This window comes from Hyaena hyaena, unplaced genomic scaffold, assembly GCF_003009895.1.
Source record: "Hyaena hyaena isolate Hyena2069 unplaced genomic scaffold, ASM300989v1 scaffold_218, whole genome shotgun sequence".
Lineage (NCBI taxonomy): Eukaryota > Metazoa > Chordata > Mammalia > Carnivora > Hyaenidae > Hyaena > Hyaena hyaena.
The window spans coordinates 1,623,653-1,640,070 of record NW_024080851.1 but is presented as its reverse complement, the minus strand read 5'-3'; the positions used below and the strand labels follow the sequence as shown (position 1 = coordinate 1,640,070).

The 16,418-nt window shown below is 60.6% G+C and overlaps 1 protein-coding gene across 1 annotated transcript in view; it reads left to right on the top strand.

The window, feature by feature from the left end:
- The window catches only part of ADCY1 (adenylate cyclase 1), a 98,826-nt gene that overhangs the window by 3,771 nt on the left and 78,637 nt on the right, over positions 1 to 16,418 (top strand). The window contains exon 2 of the mRNA XM_039242968.1: positions 11,846 to 11,995. Coding sequence (XP_039098899.1) covers positions 11,846 to 11,995 — 150 coding nt within the window. The remainder of the gene's footprint in view (positions 1 to 11,845; positions 11,996 to 16,418) is intronic.

The following is a 16,418-nucleotide window of genomic DNA, read 5'->3' as shown; positions in this document are numbered from 1 at the left end:
GAGGAGGGGCCCAGGTGGGGTGTGGGGGTGGGATGGTGAGCACAGCTGCTGGGGGGGTGGATCCTGGGGTGCTGGGAAGGGCCCAGGTGGGGCGTGGGGGTGGGGTGGTGAGCATAGCTGCTGGGGGGGTGGATCCTGGGGTGCGGGGAGGGGTGAGGTGGGGGTGTGGGGGTGGGGTGGTGAGCACAGCTGCTGGAGGGGTGGATTCTGGGGTGCTGGGAGGGGTGAGGAGGGAAGGGGAGATGCCACACATGTGACCCCTTCTCCCCATGGTGGCACTTGAGGACAGAGTGGCTGTTTGGGGACTGTGTGTGCACGCCAAGGTCACGCCCTTGGAGTGGTGGTGAGGAGAGGGGTGTGTCTGGAGAAGAGTGGCTGGCTCAGGGTGCCCCCACGGGAGGCCCCCTGCGCCGTTGCTGGCCCCAGCTTCCTCTGTCGGGTGTGGCCTCTCCCCCTATGGGCCCCAAACGACCACTTCTGGGCCAGGGCGGGGTAAGATTGCTATATTGTCTTGGGCCCACGCGGGGTCCGCTGTGGTGTGCACAGTGGTTTCTCTCGGTGGTCTGCCCTCGGAAGTGAAATCTATTCAGTGCCCTGCCCAGTTCCAAACTGCTGGCAGGACCACAGAAACCACCATCCCCTCGTTTTGGCGAAGTGGGAGTTGGCCGGAGTCCCACTGTGCCCCTCTAACGCCTCTGAACTCTTGGGGGACCCCTAGTGCTGCTGGTGGGCCGGCGATGTCACTAGTCTCAGAACCCAGGTGCCCAAAGCTCCCTGAGCCCACCGCCCACACACTGGCTCCTCCTCCTGCTGGTTGCGGAGAGTCTGTCCCTTCCTGTGTCCCGCCCCCTTCCAGGACCCTCCCCCTCCAGTGCTCCTCAGCCCCTTCCCCTGCTGCCCCCTTTCCCTCCCCTGTTGGTCCCCTAACCACCACTCCCCTAGTCCCTCTCCCCTGCTGTCACTCCCCAATGGCCGTTCCCTCTGGCCCCTCCCCTTCCCCCCGGCGGGGGTGGGGTGGGGGGTGGGGGGTGGGAGGGGAGCCATGCACCCCCTGGCTCAGGCCCCAGAACGTCCTCTCCAGCCCCTCCCTCCACAGGCCCCGCCCCTGCTGCCCTACTTCATGGCTGGGCCCTTACCAAGTAGGGCCCCTCCTTCAGCTGGGCACTGCCCCTGCTGGACCCCCTGCCGGGCCTCCAGCCCCTGCTGCCCTGCCCCTGCCCCCTAGCCAGGCCCAGGCTGGCCCCTCTTCCCCTTCTCCTCCCCCATCTTGGCTGCGCCCTGTCACCCTGTGTGCTTACCTGTCAGTGCAGCCACATGCCTTGGCTGACCCCATGCTGCAGGGTGGGGGCGCAAGGGGGACGAAGACAGGTGGGTCCTCCTGGCTCAGGGCTGCCGCCGTGTGAAGGCTCGGGGAGTGGCTTTCTCTGTCTTGCTGAGGAGTGACCCCGTGACAGTCTCCTTGTTCTCGGCTGGACCCCTTCTCCGCAGGCCTCCTGGTGGCGGGGCAGGGCTCTTAGCGCTTCGGGCTTCTCATCCCTCTGCATGCTCACAGCCCTGGCCACTCCGTGGGCCCCAGGTGGTGTGCGGTGCCGCCTCCAGGTCTGTGTCCGGTGGGCGTCCCCAGGGAACACCTGATTCCCAGAGCCTGCACTGCCTCACAGCCTGGTCTGTCCCTTGCAGATTCATGTTATCCTCCCTGCTGGGCTCTGACTCGAACAAGTACCTGGAATGGCCCATGCCGGGCCAGCAGGGCTAAGGCTGACGGGAAATAGGGGCCTAGACACCTACGGCACACACCCCAGCTTCAGGCCACGGCTCCGGCCTGCTCCCCTCGAGGTGGTCCTGGGCACCCTTTTTGCCGCCCAAGCATGTGCCGGGTCCCCGGGATTGGGGGTGTGCTGGAGTCTGGCCCTCACCGGTGGACCTGGTGGAGGTGCCGGGGACAGGCTGGGCAGATGCGCCTTCTCTTGATAGCTCTGTGGTCCATGCTTGGATGCCAGACCTGGGGCAGGGGCTGGGAGCCCATGGGAACGAGACCCCCGCCTCCAGGATTTATAGTCGGCCGTGGGACCTGGGAAACCAGGTCTGTGCTGGGGAGTCTGTGTGACCTTCAGAGGCGTATGAAGGGGACAGGGTGGAAGGAGGGCTCAGGAAAGCTTCCTGAGGCCACTGCGCTCCAGCCGGGATCCTGGACAGATGAGGCTAAGGGCTGTTGGCTGCTGCTCAGCCCGGAGGTGGGCGTGGGAGGAGGGCAGGTGCTGGCTGTAGGGCACGTGAGCATTTCTGGTTTCTTCGGAAGACAGCACCAATGCCCTTCAAGCCTTTTTAGCAGAGGGGTCTGATCAGGCTTCTGTTTGGAGGTCCCGGGATGCCATGGGGGCCAGGGGTCACATGTGTGGGCGTGGGGGCTGCTGCCTGCCTCAGACCAGAGCGGGGCCCGTGGGGAAGTATCTGTTTGCCACGGTCCCCACTTGCTGTGAAAGCTGCCCTGCTATCCTTCCCGGAACCCCCAGGTTCTGGGGCTATGCCTTTCACCTGTGCCTTCCCTGAGATCTGAAGGGCTGGGGCTCAGCGCCCAGGGGGCAGGTAACTGTGCTGTGTTCCTGCCGACTTAGAGCCCAGAAATGTCCTTGTTCCGTTTCCTGACTCACACTGGATGGTGGGCTTGTGCAAGGGCGGGATGCAGCTCCTGGCTATGGGACCTGGGGCAGGGGGGCTTACCCCCATGCCTTGCTTTCCTCCAGGTGGCTCCGTGGCTCTGTAGGAGTGGATACGTCTTCTGACACCTTCCAGTCTGCTGGGCATGGGCCAGTGCTTAGTGAGGTGACAGCCACCTGCGGTCCTCCCCCGCTGCTGGTGGCCTGGGACCTGCACTTCTTCTCCGGCTCTGTGAACCACGTCTGGGCTTGGCCGAATGTTGGAACACTGCCAGCAGCAGGGGCCTGTTCAGACTGAGTGTCCTCGGGGGCGTGTCCCACCCCTTCCTGCCAGTTGTGGTTGAGGGAGGGGGCAGCCCGGGTGTCCTGGGTGACGCCCCTCCCTGTGGGCGCCTGGGCTTGCACTGAGGGGCTGAGCGGCCGGCAGAAAGGACCTTGTGCACCAGGCAGTGCTGATCGTGTGTGGCCCCTGGTTTGGGACATGTACACACACACACACGTATACACACTCACACACATGCACTTACCCAAATGCACATACAAACACACTCAGACACGTATGTGTCACACACGTTCTCACACTTGTCCACATTCACACACACAAATACACCCACCTGCACACATGGGGACATGCTTGTGTGCGCTTGCATAACACACCTATATTAATTAGCATGACTGAGATCTCTCCTGAAGGAATCGGGGCCCAGGGCTCTCTGGCTCCATGACCTCTGGTGACCTCACAGGGTGACCGCCCATGAAGTGAGCCCACCTGGGCTTCACCTGGTGGGGGGTTCAGGTGAAAGGTTCGAGTGTGGGGCCGAGCGACCAGGGCTGGGACACCTGTGTCCCCTCCTATCTGTGTGCTCTGTGAGTGCAGTCCAGGCAGGGCCAGGCCGCACCTCCGGGGCTCACGTCCTGTGTTCTCCCACTCCCCTACTCGCCCCTTCCGTGCTTGGGGCAAGGGGCAGGTGATTGCATCCTCCCTGGATCCTCCTCTGCCCCTTAGACCCTGGACCCAGTGCTTCTGAACGGGGGGTGGGGGCAGTGACCCCAGGGGATGGGGGACTGTGATCATGAGGTGGGGGTGCAGTGACTCTGGGGTACGGGGGGCAGTGATCACGAGGTGGGGGGTGCAGTGACCCTGGGGTATGGGGGTAGTGACCATGAGGTGGGGGGCAGTGATCACAAGATGGGGGTGCAGTGACCCCAGGATATGGGGGTAGTGACCACGAGGTGGGGGCAGTGATCACTAGGTGGGAGGGGCAGTAACCCTGAGGTATGGGGTATGGGGTGCAATGACCCGGGGTATGGGGGGCAGTGACCCGGCGGTATGGGGGACAGTAACCATGAGGTGGGGGCTGCGATCATGAGGTGGGAGGGGCAGTGACCCAGGGGTGTGGGGGGAAGTGACCCCAGGGGCTGAAGTGACTGGCTACATTTCGAGGTACTCTCTCAATAGGCACAGACTTCTTGGTTATTGTGGCGTGTTACTGCCCCTTCCAAAGGCTGCTCTGAGAGCACAGCTCTCTGGGACAACACACATCCAGCAGCTTCTGTCCTGTATCACCACCAGCTTGTAAAGCCTGAGTGCAGCCCTGGGAGATGCTGAGCACCAGCTCTGCCGTCTGTCTTGGGAGGGGCCTCTGGCTCTCGGGGCCACCGGGTGTGGCCGCCTCGATTCGGGCCAGCTGGGCAGATGTCCTCCTTGAGGGCCTGCTGGACAGCCTCTGCCGTCTTCCTCCTGTGGGAACAGTGCCCATCCCTGTGGCCCAGTTGGGCCTCCCTGGAGGAGACCCCCGGATGGGTGGGGTCTCCTCTCCCCTCTGCTCTTGACCTTGTAGCCCGGGGTCCCCTTCATCCCTGGGAGGCTCATGGTGACCCGAGTCGCCTCCTGCATCATTTCTGCATGCCAGGTGCTCATCCACGTGGCGGCCATCTCTGGCCTGCCCCTGGCCGTGAGCTCAGACAGTCATGGGGGGAATTAAAAGTCCTGAACCTGGGGAAAATCTCCAGCCTGGTGGGTTGCATCATTAGGTGGGCTGGGTATGTGACCAGGTGACTCTGTAGGAAGACTTGGGGACACCTGGCTTCAGAGGTTGCCATGGAGAGGTGTGCCCTGGGGCTCCCCGGGCAGATGCCGCCACCCAGTCTTCCCCAAGTGTGCCTTCCCAAAAGATCCCATCTCGAGAAATCCGTTGGAGGGCCCCCTGTGCGCAGGGCGGGGACGACAGTCCTCCGGCAGGATGAGCGGCCCGCTGGGCGTCTGACCGTGCAGTGCAGGAACTTACTTTGTTGGTGAGGCCACCTCTGAGGTACCCTGGCCCCGGCAGTTAGAGCCCTCCTACCAGGCGAAAGCTGTAGCGCCTGGGCATGGGGAGGAGGCTTCCCGGGAGGAAAGAGGAGCAGGGGTGGGAGACTGGCTGCCCTCGGTCCACTTGGGAGAGGACCCAGCACCCCTGCAGATGAGGACGAACTGACTGGTTGGTCACCTTGACAGATGGCACAGCAGCTATATGCGTCCCCGGCGTTCATGTTTGGGGTCCCACCCCAAAGGTGGGAGGAAGGAATCGAAGAGAAGGGACAGTCGCAAAAGGGTGTCTGTCCCCGTCTTCCTGCAGTTTTTATTTTAAGGGCTGAGGACATGTGCTTCCTTTAGAAGGTGGGTGCTGGCCTCCTGCCTAGGCCACTCCAGAGGACTCCCCCGGTTGGCCCCCACGGCCCAGGCACACCTCTGAGCCCTGTGGCCCTGCCCCCTCCTGCAGTGCCGCCCCTTTCCAGACCTCATGTCCTGTCAGAGGCCGGGGCCTCCATCGCTGAATGGATCTTGCATCTGAGTCCATCCATCTCAACAGTCTGCTCGCAGCCTTCCTGCAACCCCGCGTGGCCGGTGCCTCCTGACTCCCCAGGACGTGTCACTGGGTCCTCATCCTGGGTGCCTGCATCCTGAGGGCATCTGCGCTCAATAAGCCTGGCAGCACTGAAGCTGCAGGACCCACTGGCCCATCCACCCAGTGCCCAGATCTAGAGATGGCTAAGCGGGGGCTGGAGTTCCAGTCACTCCTGGCCACGTGCCCTCCCTGGTAAATGTGGGCAGTGGCAGGCTTGGCCTCAGGGCCCTGTACACCCGAGAACTGCGCTCCTGGGTCACCGCGGTGTCTGCGTGTCCAGCTGGTGTCCAGACGGCTTCCTGCCTGGTCAGGGCCCACGGCCCGGCTCCCTGTGTGGCCTCCAGGCTCCTCTTACCTCTGCCTCCTGGGTGCTGCCCAGCCTCCTGCCACAGCCTCAGCAGTGGCCTGTGGTTTCTAAAGGGTCTTTTGGGTCAGGTTATTTATCTCGAAATTTCTCAGTGATTGTGAAATTCAGGATGACGCTTCCGGTAAGCACAACCCACGTCACTCCAGAGCGTCCCTGCAGCTAATGGTTTATGTGACAAGTATGGGTGTAGGCAGGAAGTGTGCCCTCAGGGGGCAGGGGGCTGTGTCCTGCCTGTAGTAGAGCTGCCGTGCCAGCAGGGCGGGCCCGGAGGGGAGACACCTGTCCCCGTGCTGCGGGGTCAGCGGCACAGGGAGATGTGGGAGCAAGCTAGAGTGGCCCAGGCTGCCGGGCCAGAGAGGCTGGAGGGGGTGGCCAGGGAGGCCTGGCGGGGATGCTGGGTGATGAAGCACAGGCCAGCACACAGAATTCCTCATGTGCCCCAGGTGCACACTTGACAAGGGCCAGAGAAGGCGGCCCTGCCAAAAGCCAGTGTGTGATCGCAGCTGGGGACTGTGGGAGGGGGAGGGGGAGAAGGAGGGTTGGGTCGGGTCCCACCCCTGGGAGGCCTGCTGGCGATGCTCTGCTTTGCAAGGTGGCCTTGGGGACTTGAGGGACGTGGTCAGCACGTGCACCAAGAGAATGAGGTAAATACAGGGAGAGGTCATCTTTCGGGAGTCGCGGGAGATGCCATCTGTTGCGGGGTCCCCATGGCGACGAGGCCGTGGTTCTTACTGTGCCCCTGACTGGCAGAGCGGATGAGTGGAAGCCTCCTCCTGCTCCTCCTGGGGAAGGGGACACAGACACAAGGTGGTCCCATGCTTTCAATAACTGCCTTCCCACCTTTCCCCTCCAGGTTGTGGCCTTTAACCTCTGGCTGGGTCTGTGGCTCTGTGGTCACTGCAGGAACTGGTCTCCTTTCCACGTGCCAGACCCAGTTCTGTCCATTTTTAATCCACCTCTGACTCCACTCAGAGCCTGTCTCCTCCACTTGGTCACTGCCAGGGCGGGAGGAGCCTGTCTGACGCAGTGGACAGCTCCTCCCCTCCCTACAGCCTCCCTCTCGAAGGTCTGATGGTGCCCGCTGTGTGTGTGTGTGTTGGGGGGGGTCGGCTGCTTACCTGGGAACCGTGCACACCTGTCTCTAGGTGATCCTGTCCCTTTCCCCGAGGCACCTGTCCCACTGGCTGTCTGCTGGGGTTTACGGGGTGGGGGTCTGCTTTGACCCACTGCCACCCCTCCTGGCCACACGGGAGGGGCCCTGAGTGGTTTTCCCCGCCGCTCTGGCCATGGGCTCAGCACTTTCCACCAGCAGCCTGGGAGCCCTGCTGGTGACCCAAGGCTGCGGCTCTTTGTTCAGCATCAGCATCAGTGGAGCTGACTGAGCGGGAACAGGACTTCCTGCTGAGGCAGCATGCTGGGCGGAGATGGCCCGCTGTGGCCCTGTGGTTCCCGTGCTTTGTGGTCAGGTGGGCTCAGGACCTGAGATGCTGTGTGAGATGTTGTGTGTTGCTTTTTCTGCAGCGAGCACGTGCCCTGGTTGATGGCTCTGGGAGGTTTGCTCGTTTGCACTGATGCTGGTTGCCTGACCAGAGACTGCTTCTCCATGACCCACGTGCATTACTACTTCACACATGTTCTAGATGGTTCCCAGAAGTGTCAGTGTGGTGCCTGCACGGGCGGGACCAAGGACTCTGAACCGCTGCCACTCTGCAGTAATTCCTGTGTCACGTAGGACAAACCATTCCCCGACCCTGACCTTAGCTCCCATCTGAGACAATGGTCTCCTTTGTAGCAGATGTGTGTGACTGGGCTGGTGTGAAGCAGGGTGGCCCATGTGTGCCCCCAAGCCAGAGCTCACACACACATTTTCACCTCCCAGAAGTGCTTTGATGTAGGTGTCTGTCACCCCTGTTGTCCCAGGAGGCCCCCAGGATTCCTGCAGCCAGCTGGCCTGTCTAAGGCAAGGAGGCCCTGCCAGCTCAGCAGGGAGGGGACACAGGTCTGAGGCCCAGCTCATGCTGTGTTTCAGAGGATGGTTGAAAGGATGGGTGATGGATGGATGGACAGATGGGTAGATGGATGGATGGATGGGTAGATGGATGGGTGTGGGTGATGGGAGGATGATGGGTAGATGGATGAATAGATGGGTGGGTGGATGATGATGGATAGATGGATGGATTATATAGACGGATGGATGTGGGGGGGCGTATGGGTGGATAGATAGATGGGTACATGAAGAATGGATGGATGGATGGATGGATGTGTGGATAAATGAGTAGATTAATAGATGGCTGGGTGGTGATGGATGGATTGGTGCACAAATGATGGATAGATGGATGAGTGATATGGATGGATGGATAAATGGTTGGAGGAATGACTAGATGAGTAGGTGGATGGATGGATGCGTGTGAGTGTATATGCACGTATGGATAGATGGGCTGATGGATGGATGGATGGACAGATGGATGGGTAGATGGATGGATGGGTAGGTGGGTGGATGGATGGGTGGGTGGATGGATGGATGGGTATATGGGTAGGTTGATGGATGGGAGGGTGGGTGAAGGGATGTTTTGAATGAGGAGGTGTATCTCTGTAGGTTTGATTCCAGCTGGTAGAACCCTGATTACAATAGAGAAGGTGATGTTATAGGGGTATGTTATCCCATGTCAGGACACAGCAGGTGAAGACATGGTCCTGTGGCAGCAGGCGGAGCTGGGTTTGAACCTGGGCCTCTGACTTCATGGCCTGTGACTGTCTGGAGAGTTAGTTAGGAACAGGAAGTGGCAGGATAGCGCAGTGAGGAGTCTGAACCCAGGCCAGATGGATCCTTGTCTGCTCACTTGCCCAGCTGTGAGAGCCAGCCCACGCCCTAGCCTCAATTTCACCTCCATAAAGGAGGCCAGGCAGGATTGTGGAGAGGCCAGGTGAGGTGTGAGCTGAGCATGGAGACCCTTATCTTCTCCCACCTGTGTGGGGCGGGTGCATAAAGGCCATGTGTGTGGGGCAGATGTGCTGAGGCCAGGTGTGTGGGTAGGTGGCCAGTATGGCCCGTTGTGTCACCTGCCACAGGCCCCTGATCTTGGGGGTGGGGGTGGGTGAGGGACACAGGAGCGACAGGTGGGCAGGCGGGGGGGGGGGCATGGAAGCCCCTGGCTGTGTGGCTGTGAACTACCAGGCAGGGGGACCAGCCACCTGGAAGACCTCTGCCCCCACCACGTGCTGGACACCAGCTCCTTCTCTGTGTGGGCAGCTTCAGCAGTGTGGCCAGGGCAGGCAGGCACTCAGTGACCAGCCCCTGGGGTCTCAGTTTCCCTGGGGGGCCGTCTTGGCCTGAGGGAAGGTGTGATAAAGGTGTGTGGAGGGGGTGACCCAGCGTGCCCCACTGTGCTGTGACTTCTCCCCTGACCAGACGTGTCTGCCCCTCAGCCTGTGTCCCACCCCTGCCCCAGCCTCACTGGGGGGACACCACATTTCCTGAGTCATACACTGGGCCCAGTTGATGCCTCACTTTCTGGAAAAGCCTTGTCTGCCGCCTGTGAGTGTGACTCGCGTCCTGGCCCCAGTGCAGGGCTGTCTGTGGGTGCTGGCCCCCCAGGCAGGCCTTGTCCTCCGCCTGTGTCCCTGCTGGGAAGAGGGATGGCCCGGGGCTCCAGAGTGGATACTGTGGCCGGCTGGGGTGGGACGGTGTCCCACGTGCCTCTGGGACATGAAGCCCAGGCTGGGAGGGGCGCTAGAAGCCAGACGGACTGGGTATCACCCAGGAGGAGCCGCGTGCTCTGTGCAGTGACGCGTGCTTGTTTGAAGTTTGGAAAAGTGCCCAGGACCGTGCTTGTGGGCACCATGCTCAGATCGTGTTTAAATACTGATTCTGCAAACCCGCCCTCAGTTGTTTCATACATGCCAGGCTTCCTGCTGCCTCTGACGCTCCACAAACAGCTCACGGGAGGTGATCCACAAACAGGGCAGATAGTCTGAGAGCATAGAGGACACTGCCCTGGTCACCGGGACACGGCACAGTGCCCCCGGGAGGGCTGCACCAGCCCCTGCCCCGTGCCTGGTGAGAGGCTGGTTCAGCACCACAGAAGCATTTTCTTCCAGCCCCACACCGGCTTCAGGCAAGGAGTGCTCCAGCTCTGGTGGATCAGTGGCTTTAGAGAAACAGGAGATGGCCCATCACATAGAGACCATCAGGTCACAGGGAGGCAGGGCACAGGGAGGTGAGCAGGTGTTAGGGAGGTGAGTGAGTCACATGGGTGTGAGCAGGGACACACAGAGATGACAGGTCACCGTGGGCACCGTGTTTATAGGACTCAGGCGGCTCCCTGACCCTCACGGGGACAGCGCGGTGTGTGGGAGGCGCTGTCGCAGGTACATTCCCGAGTGTGTTGAGCCGTGAACTCCGGCAGGTGTACGTGAGTTGGGCTGCTGGGCATGCAGGCGAGCTCACCCCGGTTTTGGGGGAGGACGGTTGTGTGCCAGGCCCTGGGGATCCATGTGCCCAGCTTTCTCACATCCCCGTCATCTCCTTGAACAACTCTGCCGTCTGCCACCCCGGCCCCGCATGTCCTTCCTGAGGGACGAGTCACGCTCTCCTGGGCTTGGACATAGGAGGTGCCACATGCCCTCGGTGGGCCCCAGTCTGTCCCTGCATGGTCCCTGGGCTGCACCCTGGCCCGCTCCAACCCCAACCAGGGCTGCGGGCTCTCCATCCACGCAGCTTGCGGCCTGCCCTCCCGCATCCTCCCGCTCCACCCTGGCAGGGCCGTCTTTGCAGAGACTGCCCCCCCCCCAACCGCCCCGTGTTTCTTTTGTCCCGAGCAGCCATGCACGGGTCACAGTGCTAGGTGGACGTATTTCCGTTTGGTTCAGAAGCCACAGTGACCCTCAGAACCTGCGGGAAATGCCCCCGTCGCCTCAGACACAGAAACCCAACCTCTTTGCGGCTTCGTGTGACTCCCAGACACCCTGTGGCCCTTTGTGAGGCAGGTGGGCTCCTCTCTCTGTGAGCGTGCCCTGTGCCCAAGCGAGGTGGGACAGACCAGCAGAGGAGGCTGAGCGGGGAGGTGGGGTCCAATCCTCCCCGGGGCTGCAACGACCTGTGGCATGGCCACCGTGGCTTCCCGGGTGGTCTGGACCGGCCTTGAGTTAGGGCTGCTGAAAGCAGGATGTCCCTCAAGGCCTCTTCCCTGCTCCAGAAGGTGCGAACCTCCAAGTGTGGGCCTTGGGCAGTGCCCCGGATGGGTCCTCCTAGCCGGCCCCTCCTCATTCCCATCCCTGGAAGGCCGCGAGGGCCGAGCACGGGGCTCTGGATGCTCACTCACCTCCGGTGACGCCTCGTGATCACCGGTGACGTGGTCCTTTCTTCCTCTTGGTTTTGATCACCCTCCTCTGCTGCTCCGTCGTTGAGCGGCTGCTGTCTCCTCACGCTCCTATTTCCTCGGAGGGTGACCTAGGGCGGCCATCATGCCCAGCACGGCCCAGCCCATGGCTTGGACACCGTCTCCTCCCCGGCCCTCACAGGGTCGTCCCTCACCGCGTGTCTGTGTCCTGGTCTCCTCTTGTGAGGACGCCAGTCACGTGGGCTTTCCCCCTCCCTAGTGACCTCATTCCCACGTAATTACCTCCTAGAAGACCTCATGTCCTAATGCCGTCCCGCTCTGGGGTCCTGGGGGACAGGGCTTTCATGTGCATTTGGGGGACACACCTGGCACACTGTTCTGCCCCGTGACAAGCCCAGAAGGCAGGATGTGCCGGCCTTGATGGCTCGTGGCCGTGTGGTGCCCGCTTGGTGCTGTGGGTCAGGCCCGCCCACGCAGTGCCCCGGGCAGCGCGGTCATCTGCGTGCCGGCTGTCAGGGGGCGTCGAGGAGTGAGCTAGTTTGTTGAGCTAGTGCCCCACGCGCATGGTGCTCTGTACTGTTCTTTCCCCTCCAGCTTGGTGCCAATGCCCTGCTCTTCCTCAGTGTGAACATGTACGGCGTCTTTGTGCGGGTCCTGGCCGAGCGCTCCCAGCGGAAAGCCTTCCTGCAGGCACGGAACTGCATCGAAGATCGGCTGAGGCTGGAGGACGAGAACGAGAAGCAGGTCAGTGCGGTGGGGATCTCGTCTGCAAGGGCACAGCAGGCAAGGTGGTGGGGGGGGACCTGGAGCAGGGAGCACGGGGTGGGGAGGTGGGGCACGGAGAGGGGAGCACAGAGTGAGGAACCTGGGACAGGGAGCACAGAGTGGGGAGGACAAAGTGGGGGACCAGGGCACAGAGAGGGGAACACAGGGTGGGGAAGAAGCATGGAGAGGGGAGTATAGGGCAGGGTGAGGGGCACAGAATGGGGAGCACAGGTGTGGGGAGGAGCATGGAGTGGGGAGATCGGGGTGAGGGACCTGGCCAGGGAGCACAGAGTGGGGAGCACAGCTGTGGGGAGGGGCATGGAGTGGGGAGATCGGGGTGAGGGACCTGGCCAGGGAGCACGGAGCTGGGTGTATGAATAGGACAGGGTGAGGGGGCACAGCGCGGGGAGTACAGACCATGGGGTGGGGGTGGTTAGGGACCTCAGGCCCAGGTTGGTCCCTCAGCAAGTCCGAGGAGACAAGTCTGTAGCAGTGGGGGCTCCCTAGACGTGGGGGTGGAGATCTGCCACCCTCTGTGGTCCCCAGCCTCAGTTTCCCCATTGGTGAGACAGATGCGCCCAGGTGACGGGGTGGGGCTGGGGTGTCAGGGAGAGCCGCAGAGCTGGTCCAGTGGGCCTGTCGCCCTAAAGGGGGCTGAGATGCTAAGGAGCACGGGTGGTGGTGTAGTTGTTGCTTGGGGGGGCTGTTGGGGTGGGATCCAGCTGCAGTCAGCTTCCCAGAGCTGGGGGGTACGAGGCAGGGCCTTAGTGCCAGTGTGGTGGGCCTTGACCCGCTGGCCGGCGCGACCCACAGAGCCTCCAGTGCTCTAAGAGTGCCGTCACGGTGGCCCTGTGCTAGCAGCTCAGCCGTGAGCCTGGGGGGCACCCTGCCCGTCTCCTGCCACAGCCTGGGGGGCACCGGGATCCTCCACGCCAGTCTGAGGGGCATAGGTGGTGGGTGAGCCAGACTGGTCCCACCACCTGGAGCCACCGTCAGCCACGTGTCCCCGGGCTGGTCTCTCTCAGTGCTGTCTCCTGGTCTGCTGCTGTCCTGGGGCCCGTGGGGTGGTCGGTGAGGCCCTCACAGGGGAGACCCCAGACTCTGCCTCACCGGAGTGTCGGGGGCTCAGCCTCATTGTCGTGGGTGTGGCAGGTGGGCTTGCCTGGTACACATGAGCCTGCCTTTTTGCACATAGGAGGTGTGGAGTCCTGGCTGCACGTTTAAAGCCTGCACACACATGTGTTTATTTATAGATACTATAATGCTACCTAGTGTTTACAATGAAGGTAGGGTGCGGTTTAGAAGTAGATAACGTACATGTGTTTAGATCGTGTGTGTGTGTCTGCGGGTGGGCTTGTCTGTTGGAGGTAAACATCTGTGCGTATACATACATGCACATGTGTGACATGCATGCACATGTGTGTCACCTGTATGCGTTTGGATGTGTCTGTACATGTGGGTATGGACATGTGGAGCATGCACGGAAGTGTATGTGTGTATACATGTCTGTCTACATGTGTGTGGATTTGCTTTTGTGTGGACTCTGTGCATGCCTAGGTTTTTGTACATGCATGTGCATGTGTGTATATGGGTAAGAGGGGACATGTGTACATGTGCCTGCATACGTGTGGATGTGTGCATATGTGGGCGTGTGTACATATAAATGTGTGCACACACGTGTGTATTCTGTGTGTATATGTCTGTGTACACAGATGTATGTGTGTGAAAACATGCAGATGTGTATAAGTGTGTGCACACATGTGCATATATTTGTGTATATGTGTACGTGCGTGGATGTGAGTATAAGTGTTTATTTGTGTATAACAATATCTGTGTACACAGATATATGTATATGCAAAGTTGGATATGAGTATGAGTGTGTGCACGTGCGTATGTATGTGCATGTATGCAGATGTGTGTTGGTATGAGTGTGTGCACGTGCGTATGTATGTGCATGTATGCAGATGTGTGTTGGTGTGTGCGTGTGTGTATACATATGGATGCGTGCATATGTGTGTGTGGAAGTATGCATGTGCATGCGAGTGTCTTTGTACACATGCACGAACACATGTGTGTACCATCGTGCGTCCTTGGGGGCTATGCCCTGGTATTCCTCTAGGTGGGTGTCACCCCCACAAGCCGACAGCCTCGTGACCGCTTCCAAGGTGCTTGACCACAGGGTTGTGGCCCCCACAGGATCCCAACGTGGCCCCCCTGCCAGGTCCCAGGCCCCCGACGTCCTGGAAAAAGCAGCATTTGGGGTCGTTCCGTGTGGTTCTGCACCTTTCCTTTGCTTTTCCTCCTGTTTTCTGTTTTCTGATATCTCCTTTTGCTCGCTCTGTTTGTCTATTTTCATTTCTTCTCATACATTTGCTGCCCTTCCTGGAGCTCAGCCTCACGGAGGCTCAGGGCTGACGTTCTTCCGCGGGGAATCTGCAGAATGGTGGAGGCCGCCCAGTCCCACGAGCCTGGCGAGCGCTCTATTGTCCCTGGTCTGCTCTTTGTGCACATTCTCTCCCCTGTACGGGAGAGAATTGTTGTTCTGGGGTCCAAAGAGTCATATTTTCTTCATTTTCTCTCAGAGGGCTCCGCTACTTCTCCCCTGTGTGTGTATGTGTGCATGCGCGACCCTGTGTGCATATGTGCTCGTGCTCAACTCTCCCTTTTTGGCACCGAGGTTAGATACTATTGTCATTTAAAACATTTTTAATGTTTATTTTTGAGAGAGAGTGTGCATTCAAGTGGGGGAGGGGCAGAGAGAGAGGGAGACGCAGAATCTGAAGCAGGTTCCAAGCTCTGAGCTGTCAGCACAGAGCCCAATGCGGGGCTCAAACTCATCAGCCATGAGATCATGACCTGAGTCGAAGTCGGATGCTGAACTGACCCAGCCCCCTTGGCACCCCTGGACACTGTGTTTTAAAAATGGTATTCCCCATGAGCATCTGGGTTCACAGAGGCCTGAAGAATTCCCTCCGTTATGTTTTTGGGAGAGCAGATACGGCCACATTTCTCTTCCTGGATCTGTGGCTGCTTGGCCAATACTGTTGTGCTCTTTTTTGTCTTTACAAGTTGCACCCAGGCACTCGGCTCTGGGCCGCAGTGGCTCTCTGAGCGGGGCTCCTGGGGGCCCAACAGAAATGCAGATTCCCAGGCCCGAGGTCCCTGGGTGGGAAGCCTCTCGGGTTCTGGAGCGCATCCCCGGTGATGCGTCTGGTCCTTGTCTGCACCCCACTGTCTGTTAGAACGTTGCACCTCCTGGCTGCTCCCTGATGTGGATACCGCTCTCCCGCGGGTGCCGTTTGGATTCCTCTGGCGTATGTGTCCCTGTGGGTGCAGAGGAGCCGATGCTCCTTCAGGAGGGGCCCTGTGTCCCCAGGTGTGTTCCTCTCGACTCCTGCTTCCTTGTGTACAAATTCAGGCCATGGGAGGCCTTATTTGTTGTGGCCTCGGCTGGGAGGCCATGGGAGAAGAGGGAGGGAGACACGGCTCTGCATGCCGTGGAAGGTGTGTGACCCTGTTCCCGGGCTCCGAGTGTACCTGCAGGCAGGAGGCGGGGTCAGGCTCACCTTTGGGGTCAAGGGGGAGGGGAGAACTTGGGGCTGGGGGCGGGGCACACATGTGCACCCCAGAGCAGAGGCTGGAGGCTTCCTGGCACAGGAGATAGCAGCGCCCGCTTCTCCTGGGGCTGTGCCTGCAGGATGGGCTGGCCTGTGTGGCCACCCAGCTTGCGGGAGGAGAGGGGAGGGCCCTGCTCTGAAATGCAAACACCCCACGTTAGAACCCTCATCTGTCCAGCAGCCGGGCCGTGTTGTTCCCGGACGGGACCCTGTTGGCCGTGCGGCTCTGGAGCCCAGGCTGGCAGGCCCTTGTCCGTGTTTGCAGATCTGGCGAAGGATGTTCTCGCTCCATGTAGGTCAGTTCCTCTTGGGTGCAGGCGGCAGGGTGTCTGGTGCCTAGACCCCCCCTTCCCCCCACCTGGGGGTGGAGGTGCTCATCCCTCCCGTCCCCTGTTGCTTAGAACTAACAGTTTCTGGTTTTGGAGGTAAATCTAGAGGAAAGTACAACCACTTTGGCTGGAGACCCTGAGGTGTTAACCTCCTGACCTGGTCCTGCCCCAGTGTCCCAGAGCTGGGACTGTAGGAACAGCTTGTGGCCCTTCCCAGAGCAGCCTGTGGAGCCCCAGGGTGGGGGAGAGGGTGGATGGGAGCGGTCTGCTGTGGGGACACATACTCCACTTCTAGAAGGTTCTGTGCTGTACTTGGAAAAAGCTACGTGTGTTGTCAGTGTCTCCACAGCGGACTCCTCTGGGAAGGACTCGGGGGTGCAGAGACCCCCCCATTCCACAAATCAGCCTCTGTGCAGGGTCGTGGCCGAGCTGCAGGAGGTGGGTGGTCCGAGGGGT